Genomic DNA, 12195 nt, shown 5'->3' with positions numbered 1-12195 from the left:
AGCCTACATGTGTTCCGGTGCAATACTCTAAACTATGTCACACAGCTCATGCATCGCTGCACCCATTTACTGGTGGTGAACATCTCCAGTGTGCAGATCTAGAACGCAGCAATCGAGAACGATCAAAACACACTCACAAGGCTTGGCTCCACACAGAAACATGGGTAGAACACACGCACATATATTCACTCATGCGTGGCTTTATGCACAAAGGCACTCATACAGTCTGTAAGCAATAGACTATATCTTTTGTTGCAAGCAATCAATGTAAGTGCTCTTTATTTTTGTCACATTTACACTTTTTACACAGTGCAGTGTTGTGTGTGACAAAGTGTTTTGCTTCATTGCTCCATTGTCTCCATTCATTGCCACCGTAGTTCTGCTCTGATTTCTCTGTTGTCTTGCAGAAACTGCATTGAAAACTCATCTTAAAGGGTAGCCAGATTATATGAATCTAGTGGAATAGATGCAGGTCACTTTGACCTCCATCGTTAACAGAGCACAATGCACATAATGTTTCTAGCAGTGCCTTATGATCATACATACATTTACGTCAGTAAAATATGTTGGGTATGTGTATTTTACATAAATAGATATTGACCCTTTTGTTGGAGAAAGACATTTGTTTAAGAGACTCCAGATAATGATCTGAATTGGAATGAGTGTTTTTTTTCTAAAATCCTTTAAAGTAAATTCCAAGAATTTTCCCACCAACCAATTCAGTCCCAATAAATGCTGTCTCTTTTGATACACCTCCCAAACAAGGCTTTGACTTGAGACGGAACTGTCAGCAACTACCTACTATCTCAAAGTCTTTAAATAAAATAGGCCTATACATTTTTTCGAAACAAATTTTAGGAATAGTTCACCTGTTAGTATGCGCATCAGTGAGTGAGTGAGTGACTAGCCACTAGCTAAACTTCCTCAACAGGAAATATGGTTTTATGGACTGATTGCATGACAGGGACCTCTGATAATTGGTCATAACCTGTGTTTTTACATAGAATATATGAACAAAAAACTCACACGGAATCCCTACAGAGTATTTGTTAAAGGGTATACCAGGAGCAGTCATTGAAGGAAGCTGTAGGAATACCTTTTGTCCTATCCAATCACTTCTCAAATCATTTTGGGGATTTGAAACAGAAGCCTGAAGGTGACACGACTGCCTGTTTAACCTTTACTTCCACTACATGGAAAAAGGATCATCTTCAGTGTGTGGATAGAGCCGTGCTGTTTGTTTGTTCAAGGTATTGACACATGGCAGTGGCTCAAACTCTATTGGTCCGTCTCCACTACTTCAAAGGGATGTTTGGTAATATGATTACTGTTATACATATTTAATGAGCTTGTTAATATTGATGGAATACTGAGTAGTATACTTTGCAGTAGATGAGTTGGGGGACATTTGTCCTCCCTCTGGCAGTCCCTCCATCCTCCTTTGATGGCTATTTCAGGTTAAATATGAGCAATCTCATATACACCACTGATAGCAGTTAAGTGAACCATTCCTTAGCCTGTGTGTGTGTGTGTGTGTGTGTGTGTGTGTGTGTTTGTTAGTGCGTGCGTTAATATCACGCACACTCTTTCCCACACGCATGACACATTTAATAACAACTTTCTCAAGGTGGTGCCCTCTGATATAATGATACAACATTGGAAAGATGAAATGTGGGTGTTTGCGAGTGTCGAGTGATTGTATGAGAGCATTGACAATGATACACCTCATTCATTTCATAGAGCTTTGTTATAGGTTCAAACATGAATAAAAAAACGGTCTGCCTCATTCCCCTTCTCTTTTCCTCTTTCTCCTGCACAGCCTTTTCATCCCATGGTAAACCTGGTGTGCAGTGCTGACCTGAGGATGTTCCTGTGTGCTCTGTATGCCCCGGTGTGCACTGTGTACGGCCAGGTGTCCATGCCCTGTCGATCCCTCTGCCAGCGGGCCAAGGATGAGTGCCACAAACTCATGGAGATCTTTGGAGTAGCCTGGCCAGATGACATGGAGTGCAGCAGGTGTGGGTTACATTTTAAATCCTCCCAGTACTTGGAAATAGGAACATTGTCATAAAAAAGGGTGTTCAAGCCATAGATAGTAAATAATATGGATGTAGCATCCGGGCTGACCTCAGTTATTCACACGGCATCCAATAATCCTGGTTTGTGTGCGTCGCCATTTTGTGAGGGGGAGGGAGATAGCTGATGTATACCTCCGAAGCAAAGTGAGGGACAACGGGTGGAGAGCTGTCACTCAAGAGATCGCGCCAATACATTTTAACCTCCAAAAGAATAAAAACTAGCGTGGTCCAAACAAATTCACCCCCCTCAGTGTTGTCATGGAGATATGACCTAAACATACAGACTAAAATGGTTTTGTGGCCCAGGCTGTAAATAGGTTTAATAAGACTTTGAAAACGGCCTGTCTCACAAGTGAGTCAAAGAAAAACTGCTCGGTCTTGGCACCACCCCCCAGTGGCACTTCCGGTTACTACAGTTGTGGTCACTTCCTGATTGGTAAAAATCACTGAGGTTGGGGCTTGGTTCAAGCATATGAGATGCAGCTGATTATTCTGGTTGTTTATTTTTTTTTGAATATTGAATATTTATTTACACCTCAGCACCTTGCTCTCTTGTATTCACTTTTTTAATGAGTTCCAAGCAGTTATCTTCTTGCTATCTGCACATGCTTTATAAGTCTTTTCTGGGAGCTTTTTATTGATATAATTCTACACTCAGCTGCCAGTGTATTAGCTACATCTATCTAAAACTAGATAGATGTAGCGATGTGTTTGCCTCTATAGATGATGTTTAGAATGTTTAAGAAAGGTGTTGACTCAGTTCCATGGTAATTTAAAAGTGTGTAGTTTTTTTCTGGTGTTGTGGATTTGAATTTTCTTCCACTGAGAGGTTTTTGCATTAGTTTGCCCACTTATATCAGTTAGAGTCTTGGCGGGATTGATAGCAGGTTTAAGTTACATGATCCAACATAATGATTCTTTTCTAGGTTCCCAGACTGTGACGAGCCCTATCCTCGAGCACAGGACCTGCTCACAGACTCTGACCCCACTGACCAGTCATCTATGACTGTGCATAGAGACTATGGCTTCTGGTGCCCCAGAGAGCTCAAGGTGGACCCAGACCTTGGTTACACATTCATGGGCAGGAAGGACTGCTCTGCCCCCTGCCCCTCAATGTTCTTCAACCAGCGGGAGCTGACCTTCACTCGCTACTTCATAGGAGTGGTTTCCATTGTCTGTCTGTCCGCAACTCTCTTTACCTTCCTGACCTTTCTCATCGATGTTACCAGGTTTGAATGGCTGAATGTTTCATGATAACTTAAATCAACTTTTTGAGTATGATAATGTCCAAAACTGAAGATGGGTCAAGATAAAAAAAACAGAATGTACAATAGGAAGAAATATTATAATCCCACACATTTTTTAAGCTCTTTTTCTTCTACCTCCATTAGGTTTCGATACCCCGAGCGGCCAATCATCTTCTACGCCATGTGTTATGTCATGGTGTCACTGGTTTTCTTTCTGGGCTTCCTTTTGGAAGACAGGGTAGCCTGCAACGCAGTCAGCCCTGCCCAGTTCAGAGCCTCAACCATAACACAGGGTTCACACAACAAGGTGAGAGCTTCAGTCAATTTCAATCTGGCATCAGCACTTAAATATCACTCATCTCATGTTAATGTGTTTGCCTCTATAGGGAAAGACTTGTTTGGTTCATTCTTTTAGATTTTGTGAATAATAAATGAACCACATTATTCTTGATCATAATTGAGTTGATACAGATGTTTAAATAGTAATAAAACATTTAAAAAATATATATATTACAACTTACAATGTAGGTCTCAGTAACTGTAGTAGAATGTTCATTAGATGATTTAACTTAAAAGTTGATTGATCATTTATTCTCTTAATCCTAATTTGAACAAAGTGACTTGCAGAATTTTTCCCAGGTGATTGTTCAAAGCATATTGTTTTCCCCTGGCTCTATCAGGTATGCACGCTGTTCTTCATGGTCCTGTATTTCTTCACCATGGCCGGCAGCGTGTGGTGGGTCATACTGACAATCACTTGGTTCTTGGCCGCTGTGCCTAAATGGGGCAGCGAGGCCATTGAGAAGAAAGCCCTCCTCTTCCATGCTGTGGCCTGGGGGCTCCCGGGGGCCCTCACTGTCACCCTGTTGGCCCTGAACAAAATTGAAGGAGATGGGGTCACTGGGGTGTGTTTCATAGGGCTGTATGACATAGACGCCCTGAGGTGGTTTGTTCTGGCACCGCTCTGCCTCAACGTGGCGGTGAGTACAATCAGAAGATAAATGAATGGAGGGGTGGGGTGGGGGCAGATGAAAGAGTTGATGATGATGGTAGGATGGATGGATGGATGGATGGATGGATGTGGGGATCAGATGAATGGGTGGGTGGGTGTTTATGAGTGGATTGTTGGCTGGATTTATGTAGAGATGCATGGACTAGTAAATGTAACAGTGTGTGGTTGACAGACGGCCTTGTAATGCCTGTGAGTCATCCCGCTCTTTAAAAAAAATCCTCATTCAATTTTAATGATGTGAGTTTGACTTTGTCATTTGTCTCCCTTTCCTCAGGTGGGCGTCTCTCTGCTCTTAGTGGGCATTGTGGCTCTGAACCGAGTGCGCATGGAGATCCCTCTGGAGAAAGAGAACCAGACCAAACTAGTCAAGTTCATGATTCGAATGGGAGTGTTCTCGGTGCTCTACCTGGTCCCCTTGTTGACTGTGATCGGGTGCTACCTGTATGAACACACTCACCGGAGCTTCTGGGAGAAGACGTGGATGGAGGAGAACTGCAGGCACTATCACATTCCCTGCCCGTACAAGGTATAGATAAAGGGAAGTGGGACAAAATAGGTTTGTGAAGTGTATTTCACTGGTTTATAGGGACGTTTTGGAGTAGGGAAGCTTGCCCAATTACGTCTAAAGGGAGACTAAAGAATCAGAAAAGATCCCCTAGTTTCTCAGGCCAGTTCTACTGTAACTGTTCACTTAGATCATCTTGCAAATTCCTTCAGATATAACAACATGAATATGCCTATTGAGTAGCTGGCCTCTCTGTTCTGCTTGTCATCACGGCGGGACACTGAGAACAAATATACAGTCACATTGGACATCCAGCTGTACTCCTATCACAGATCATGTTGCAGTGTGCAAATTCCCCCTAATCTATTTCTCTCTCTCTCAGTCGATGTTCACACATATTCAAGAATGGACCCAGGCTCTTTAAAGGATGACTTAGCTTGATTTCATTACAAATGAAAACAATACTCTTTGCGAAATCTGTGCAAGAAGTAAGCTGTACATACAGTTTAGGGGGGTTGTTAATGTTTGCCTTACTTTCCTCCATCAGATACATTTGACTTACCTGTGGATTTAGTGTGTGTGTGTGTGTGTGTGTGTGTGTGTGTGTGTGTGTGTGTGTGTGTGTGTGTGTGTGTGTGTGTGTGTGTGTGTGTGTGTGTGTGTGTGTGTGTGTGTGTGTGTGTGTGTGTGTGTGTGTGTGTGTGTGTGTGTGTACTTTTTTGAGAGGGAGAGAGGGCTGGCAGTTATGTGTGTGTGGGTTGAGTGAGTAGGTATTTGTGGAGGGGAGGGAGCATAGTGCTGTATGCATCATTAGCCCGGCTAATACAGCTCTCAAGGCCAGCTCAACACAAAGCCACCATCTCTGTGCTACACTCTGTTTCTCCGTCTCTTTGTCTTTCACTCTCTCTCTGCTGGTTCTCACACACTTACTCCTTTCTCTCAGTCAGTCTCCCCCTTCTACCACTCCTATGTGGCTCTCCTTCTTCTCTCTCTCTCTCTCTCTCTCTCTCTCTCCAATGCTCTGCTGCCTGCTCTCTATAATGTCTTTGTAGCGGTTATGAAGAGTGGTGGGAGTTTGGTGTTTTATACAGTCTGGTGCTAAATTAATTAATGTGCACAATTATTCACACAAACAACCCTCTTCTTCCTGTTCAATACATACACACACACAATGCAATAGATTTATATTCATTCCTCCAATTAATTATAAAATATCAAAACGTTTACTTTAAGGGTTTATTTATGCTTCCATTTCTCCCAATTATTCAAGCTGAGTACTGTTACAGTGGTTTTATGATAGAATAGCGTCAGCTAATGTGTGACTGACAGACTATATTGGAGGGGGTGGAGGCAGGTGCAAGTGCTTATGTTTCTTGTTAGTGTGTGTGTGTGTGTGTGTGTGTGTGTGTGTGTGTGTGTGTGTGTGTGTGTGTGTGTGTGTGTGTGTGTGTGTGTGTGTGTGTGTGTGTGTGTGTGTGTGTGTGTGTGTGTGTGTGTGTGTGTGTGTGTGTGTGTGTGTGTGTGTGTGTGTGTGTGTGTGTGTGCATGCATGTGTCTAGCTGTGTGTGTGAAAGCTCATGATGGGAGACCCCCTTTATGACCTGTTGTTGCTCTGGAATTTCAATATTGCTATGCGTTATTTGATCTTTAACCCCAGGGGGGTTGCAAGAGAGTTTGTAAAAGGGTACAATTCCATGTTTCTGGATAATTGAACATTCTGTGGGCTTTGTCAAGTTCAAGTGACTTTATTTTATTGTGCGTGGGTGGTAATTTACTGAAAGCCCGGGGCTTTTCGTGTTATCTAAATGTACCAAAATCTTAGACATTTAATCTTAGTCTGGGCGAGACTGACGGCCTAATTATACCAATTTCTCTGGCCGTTTTTTTTTTTTTTTAAACCAAGAAACACCTTTCTTGCTCTCTGAAAGTTCACCTCGGCAAGGCATTGCCTCAGGAGATGTTGTAAGTCTTAAATATGATTTGTGAATAACATCTTTACCAGGATATAACCTTAACCTTATTTGAAAGTTTGTTGTAAAATAAAAAGATATTTGCCTAGATATTTCTCCTGTAATCTCCTGCCCTCTGGTGGAGACACTGTGTACTGCATCAAAATTCACCATGACAGAACAGTTGCTCTGGATCCCAACTGCAGTTCAGCTGCTGGAGCAGCTGGGTTGTTGTGGGATGACCTCCCCTCTACCATCATTCAAACTGACTGACTGGGCTAATAACACTTGTCTGTGCTAGAGACTTAACTTCAACTTCATCCTGCACCTCCTAACTTTAATACAACTATGTTTCCAAAATAATAAAAGTGTCTCTTTTTACTCCCTCTCTTGTAATAACTGTTAATGTGTCTGTTCTCTCTAGGTGGAGAAGGCCAGTCGACCAGCCATGGTTTTGTTCCTAATCAAATATCTGATGATGTTGGTGGTTGGGATCCCCTCTGTTTTCTGGGTGGGCAGCAAAAAGACCTGTTTTGAATGGGCCAATTTCCTGCATGGACGCAGACGCAAAGAGTAAGTAGCCAGATTGGAAGATGAGGCATCCTTTTTTTCAAGGATAGAATTAAAACACTTTTTTGAAAACACATTAACTTCACACATGATAATGTGGTTATTAGGATTATTTTGTTTCATAATGTATTGCTTCAGACAGATAAACCAGTCTCTATGGTGACTTAAAGGTATCGCCTTCACGTGTATGCTCTCAGTTTCAAAAACAACACATTATTCTTCTATTCCTCCCTCTTTCACCTACCCCTCCCTCTTATACATTCCCAAACCTCTCACCCCTGCCCTCCCTCACTCTCTTCTGCCTACAGCAGTGGGGTGAATGAGTCCAGGCAGGTACTGCAGGAGCAGCCAGACTTTGCCCAGTCTCTGCTACGTGAACCCAACACTCCCATCATTAGGAAGTCCAGAGGAACATCCACTCAGGTAGGACTGTAAGCACAGCAGTATCAAAGGTCATCTTTATACAACACTGGTTGTAGAAGCAACAGGATGAGTAGGAGTGCTATCAGTACTTGTAGTTCTTGTAACCCTATCGGTAGTAGCTCCAGGAGTAGACAGTAATAGACAGTAGAAAGCACATGACTTGCATGAATCCTGTATTGGTTGAACATTGTCGCTGGAACAAGAAGTCTGTGCATGCTTAAAGCAAAAACCCGAACTAGGTCTGCACCTGCGGGTTTAAGGCCAAACCTGGCTTAACCTAGCCTGGCTCCGCCCGCCTACCTACTTCCGCTCAATTTTCATTTCACTTCAGTGAAGTACGATGGTCTAGTATTACCAGGCTAGACTTAACCCAGCTGCTACTTTTAAATTTTACAACAATTTGACACCAGAAGCTGCATAGTGCTGTATTTATTCCATTACTGAACAATTGCTGGCCAGGCTCAATAAGCTACAGTAATTTCCTCTTGCACAGGAATTAGGAAACTACTTGCAAAACATGACACGCATGGACACAGTTAGTCAGCAAGGAAAGGAAAGTTTTTTACTAAACTATATTTAAAACTTACAAAATCCAATCAAAGCCCTGGGTTGCATAAAGAAGGCCTGGGTTAGCTAACATAACTCATAACAGGAAGTAGTACCACTTTGGCAAGACATTCATTCATCAGTACTGAACTCTGATCATGCTAAAGGCCATTACAGTACAATTTAAAGATTGGACTGAATTTTGGATTATGGTTGAAGCAGATATAAATATCTTCTACAGTTTATCTTTGAGTCTGTCTTGCACTGAAGCTATAGTACATTGGCTTAAATGAGGTTAGTTTTTAAATTTGTGAATTTCTTGTTAAATGATTAAAAATTAAATCTAAGGGCACATCTGTGTTCCAGAAGTTATTAAATGTGTCTGACCTCTCATCCTCCTGTAGGGCACCTCTACCCACGCCTCTTCCACCCACTTGGCTGTCCTAGACGACCTTGATGAACCAATCAGAACTCACCATGGCCCCCCCGCCTCCACCAGGAGCAAGGCCGGCAGCGCCCACAGCAAGGCTAGCTACCACAGCAGCCTGCGCCGTACTTGTGACAACAGGTAGAGCGGGAAATCCATGACTTCCTGTTTTGTCTGTCCATTAAAAAAAGTGTCCTCACGTCTTCCTCTTCCTCTTTTCCTTTTCCTCTCTCAGGAGTGACGCTAAGGTTTATCGAGGTACAGAGGAGCGCAGTTTCCATGGCAGCATGCCCCATCTGGACCACCCCCTCTCCAGTCACAGCAGCCTCCATCAGATAGGTGGACCCTCCAGGCACGGCAGCACAAGAGACGTACGCGAGGCCCCAACCACCCTCATCATCCACGGAACAACAGCAAGTGATGTTGGGGAGAATGACGCCACCAGCGCTTGAGTGCACTCACCACTGTCATAGGAACTAATTTTAGGGATGCTGTGGACACCTTTTAAAGGAAGATTTGCCCCCCAGGATGTCACACACCAATCTGTTTAGCGTGTATGTGTTTTCATCGACAAAGATGGAGAATGAACCAGTGAGTGGCGTGGTGGTGACTGTTTGGCATTAGTTCCTTGCTGGTCATGTGTTTGCAGAGTGGCCAAAGCCTAACACAGTTCAATGAGTGAACTTGACTGCTCTCTCAAAGAGTGAGTCAGTCAAGCTCGCCGTTAGCTGGACAAGTTTGTTACTTCATAACTCACACGGTAGATGATCCCTGGATGCAGGATACAGGTTGAACCAAGAAGAATATATCCATCTCCAAAGGTTGGCTGACATCGGTGTTGCTCACATTATTCAGGGATCATTTGGGTTTTGCCGTGCCCAGGTAAACCGAAACTGGTACTGGAAAGGAAACACTTTAAAGTGGAATGGAGAAATTGTCATACTTGATGGACAAGAACACTTAAAATAGTTTCCTGCAAGTGTACCTTGTATGGTGCATTATATCCTGAATACTGAGGTTTGGTCTTGACCAGACTTACGGTGACATTGTTAAAAACAATGATCTTTCACTATAATGCAGGACCTATATGAATATTATTAAATATGTGAGCACTGCCGAGTATTGCTTTTGTTACAATCTTAAATGGTTTACCCAAAAAGCATTGACTTATTTCAATCTTAGTCTTGACTGAGACTTGATTATTCCCAACCTTTGTTTGTTCCGGACTGCAGCTCTTAATGAATTATGTGTATCTTTGTGTGTCTTCAGAGGATGAAAATCATTGGCTTAATGTGAAATCGTGGACCTCTCTGTGGTTTAGTGTAATATTTTCATACTGTGAAAAGTGTCTGCTGCTGAAAGCTTCATGTTATGACTGTGTGAGAGAGTGAGTGAGTGAGTGAGTGAGAGAGAAATAGCGCCACAAGTGGTCATGTCTGTTTTGTCTTCTCTACAGTAGACAACAAAAATGATGACTGTAGAAATGTAGAAAGGTTGTTTATAGATTAAGGAAGCTGGTGATATAAGATAGTTTGGTCAAATGGACTGGAAATAATGTGTGTGCACTTAAAAACACACTCAGCTCCGACTGCGTCTGGTCCTCCCACAACCATTTTAGCTCTGATGTTTCTGTATAGATGCATTAGCTTGACGGATAGAAAGGGCATCTTTGGAAACAGGCAAGATGACAGCCTACTAATCTATTTCATATAATCTAAAATATATATATATATAAAATATAACCAGCTAAATATAATTAGCTGTTAACTAGAGCCAATTCAGGCAAAAGTCAATCAGCACATTTAAGCCTCATGGCTACAAAGCCCTGAGTGCAACCTCAAAACAAAGAACAGTAACTTTGCTTCTATTCAGAAATCTGCCAACCCAAATGTTGTTTGTTTGAGAGGAGGTGCTTTTTTCTAATGTAATTTACAACTCTGTTCCTGATAAGTATCTAAACTGCTACTGTACATGCTCTGTGCTCATGTATTGTGTTGTGTTGTTCAGACATAGAACTCAGACTGACCCAAAGAGGTGCAGACAATTGGAAGAAACTGTAGAAAAAGAAATGTTCACTAATTGCGCATTGCTTCATTTTCTCTGACGTAACTTTATGTTTAAGTAAATGTTTCAGGAAGTGTATATTGTCAGTGTTTGTGCTTTGTTCCCAATCCCCAAAGGAACCTACCTCACCTGTACCTTCACCCTTCTCTGTACCTGCAAGCACACCCTAAACCTTAACCACCTTAACTAAATGCCTAACCCCAACCCTTACCCGACCTCTGACCTAAACAAAATTCTACTTCACCTTCAAAAGGCCCTTTGAAGCAGTGAGGAGCCGGAAAACATTTCCTCATAGTGCAGAAAGATCCTCATTACGAAGGTCTAAAACTCAAAAATAGATGTACTTCCAACAGTTGGCTTTGACTTTTCCAGTCTACCTCTTCAGTTAACATGCTAGCTCTCAGGCCTTTCACTGCTGCCTCTCTCCTCCTGTCTTTCTGAGTGTGTCTGTCTGTCTACACCTGTTTTATGTTTCCCACTACTGTCCAACTGGTCTGCCTGTATATCTGCTGTACATAGATCGACCGTCCTATCTGATGACTAATCTGCCTCACATCTTCCTTCTGCCTCTTCTCCTGTAAATGTGCCCATGCTGATCTGTTTTTGGACCTACAGCAACTGTCTGTACTCTTGCAATTTCGCGACTACTTTCAAACATTAACTGAATTGTGCTTTTACCTCTGAATTAGAACGAGAGATGAAGTGGTGAACAACAAACCGTCACTGAGCTCAACACAGCGAAAGAGGAAATCTCTCATTTCCAGCTGGCTCCTTGATTTATGATGTTATACTGTGACTCAAGTTTCACTGCAGTAGCTTGACAACGTGACACATTATCAATGATGGTTCAAACACAACAGTAATAGTAAATAATAAGTCAATTCAGAAACCTGAGTTGTATTGTATGCCTTTTAATTTATTTACAGTTTGGGACTGTAATGACTTGCTTTACATGCAGTGTAATACACGTTTTATAGAGGACGGTGCTGTTGTTATTCTGTTCACACCGGACCTGCTTATTTATTCTTGCTGTCTAATCTTGCCACTCTACACCTGGTGATGGTGTAGTGGTGAAGACATCTGAATACCCTCTCCTTTGCAGCAACAAGAACTGCTGCTCCTCAGTTAAAAATAAATCCAGCTATGTCTAATGACAAACGAGTTTCCATTGCAATCTCCCAAGTTTGTTGTGTGGAATAAAGAAAATGATGAAGAGAACTGCAAAACGAGAAGTTTATATTTGACAAGCTCTAACTTTGAATGTGTACATATACAATGTGATGCTTAAAAAGTTGAATAAAAAGTGTTTTTGTTACTGTAATACAGTGTAAGGCACTTTTTCTTCCTCTCGACCCCTTAAAGTAACTTTGGACA

At 42.2% G+C, this 12195-nt stretch overlaps 1 protein-coding gene across 1 annotated transcript in view; it reads left to right on the top strand.

Annotated features, from left to right (window-relative positions):
- Positions 1 to 12045, top strand: part of LOC307253347 (frizzled-3-like) — a 30042-nt gene extending 17997 nt beyond the window's left edge. Inside the window, exons 3-11 of the mRNA XM_080031341.1 lie at positions 1820 to 2016; positions 3005 to 3307; positions 3470 to 3632; positions 4006 to 4305; positions 4612 to 4863; positions 7216 to 7364; positions 7670 to 7784; positions 8735 to 8898; positions 8993 to 12045. Coding sequence (XP_079887467.1) covers positions 1820 to 2016; positions 3005 to 3307; positions 3470 to 3632; positions 4006 to 4305; positions 4612 to 4863; positions 7216 to 7364; positions 7670 to 7784; positions 8735 to 8898; positions 8993 to 9209 — 1860 coding nt within the window. The 3' untranslated portion in view covers positions 9210 to 12045. The remainder of the gene's footprint in view (positions 1 to 1819; positions 2017 to 3004; positions 3308 to 3469; positions 3633 to 4005; positions 4306 to 4611; positions 4864 to 7215; positions 7365 to 7669; positions 7785 to 8734; positions 8899 to 8992) is intronic.
- The last annotated feature ends 150 nt before the right edge of the window (positions 12046 to 12195 follow it).

This window comes from Ammodytes marinus (assembly GCF_949987685.1).
Source record: "Ammodytes marinus genome assembly, chromosome: 1".
Classification (NCBI taxonomy): domain Eukaryota; kingdom Metazoa; phylum Chordata; class Actinopteri; order Uranoscopiformes; family Ammodytidae; genus Ammodytes; species Ammodytes marinus.
This window is presented reverse-complemented; position numbering and strand designations above follow the sequence as displayed.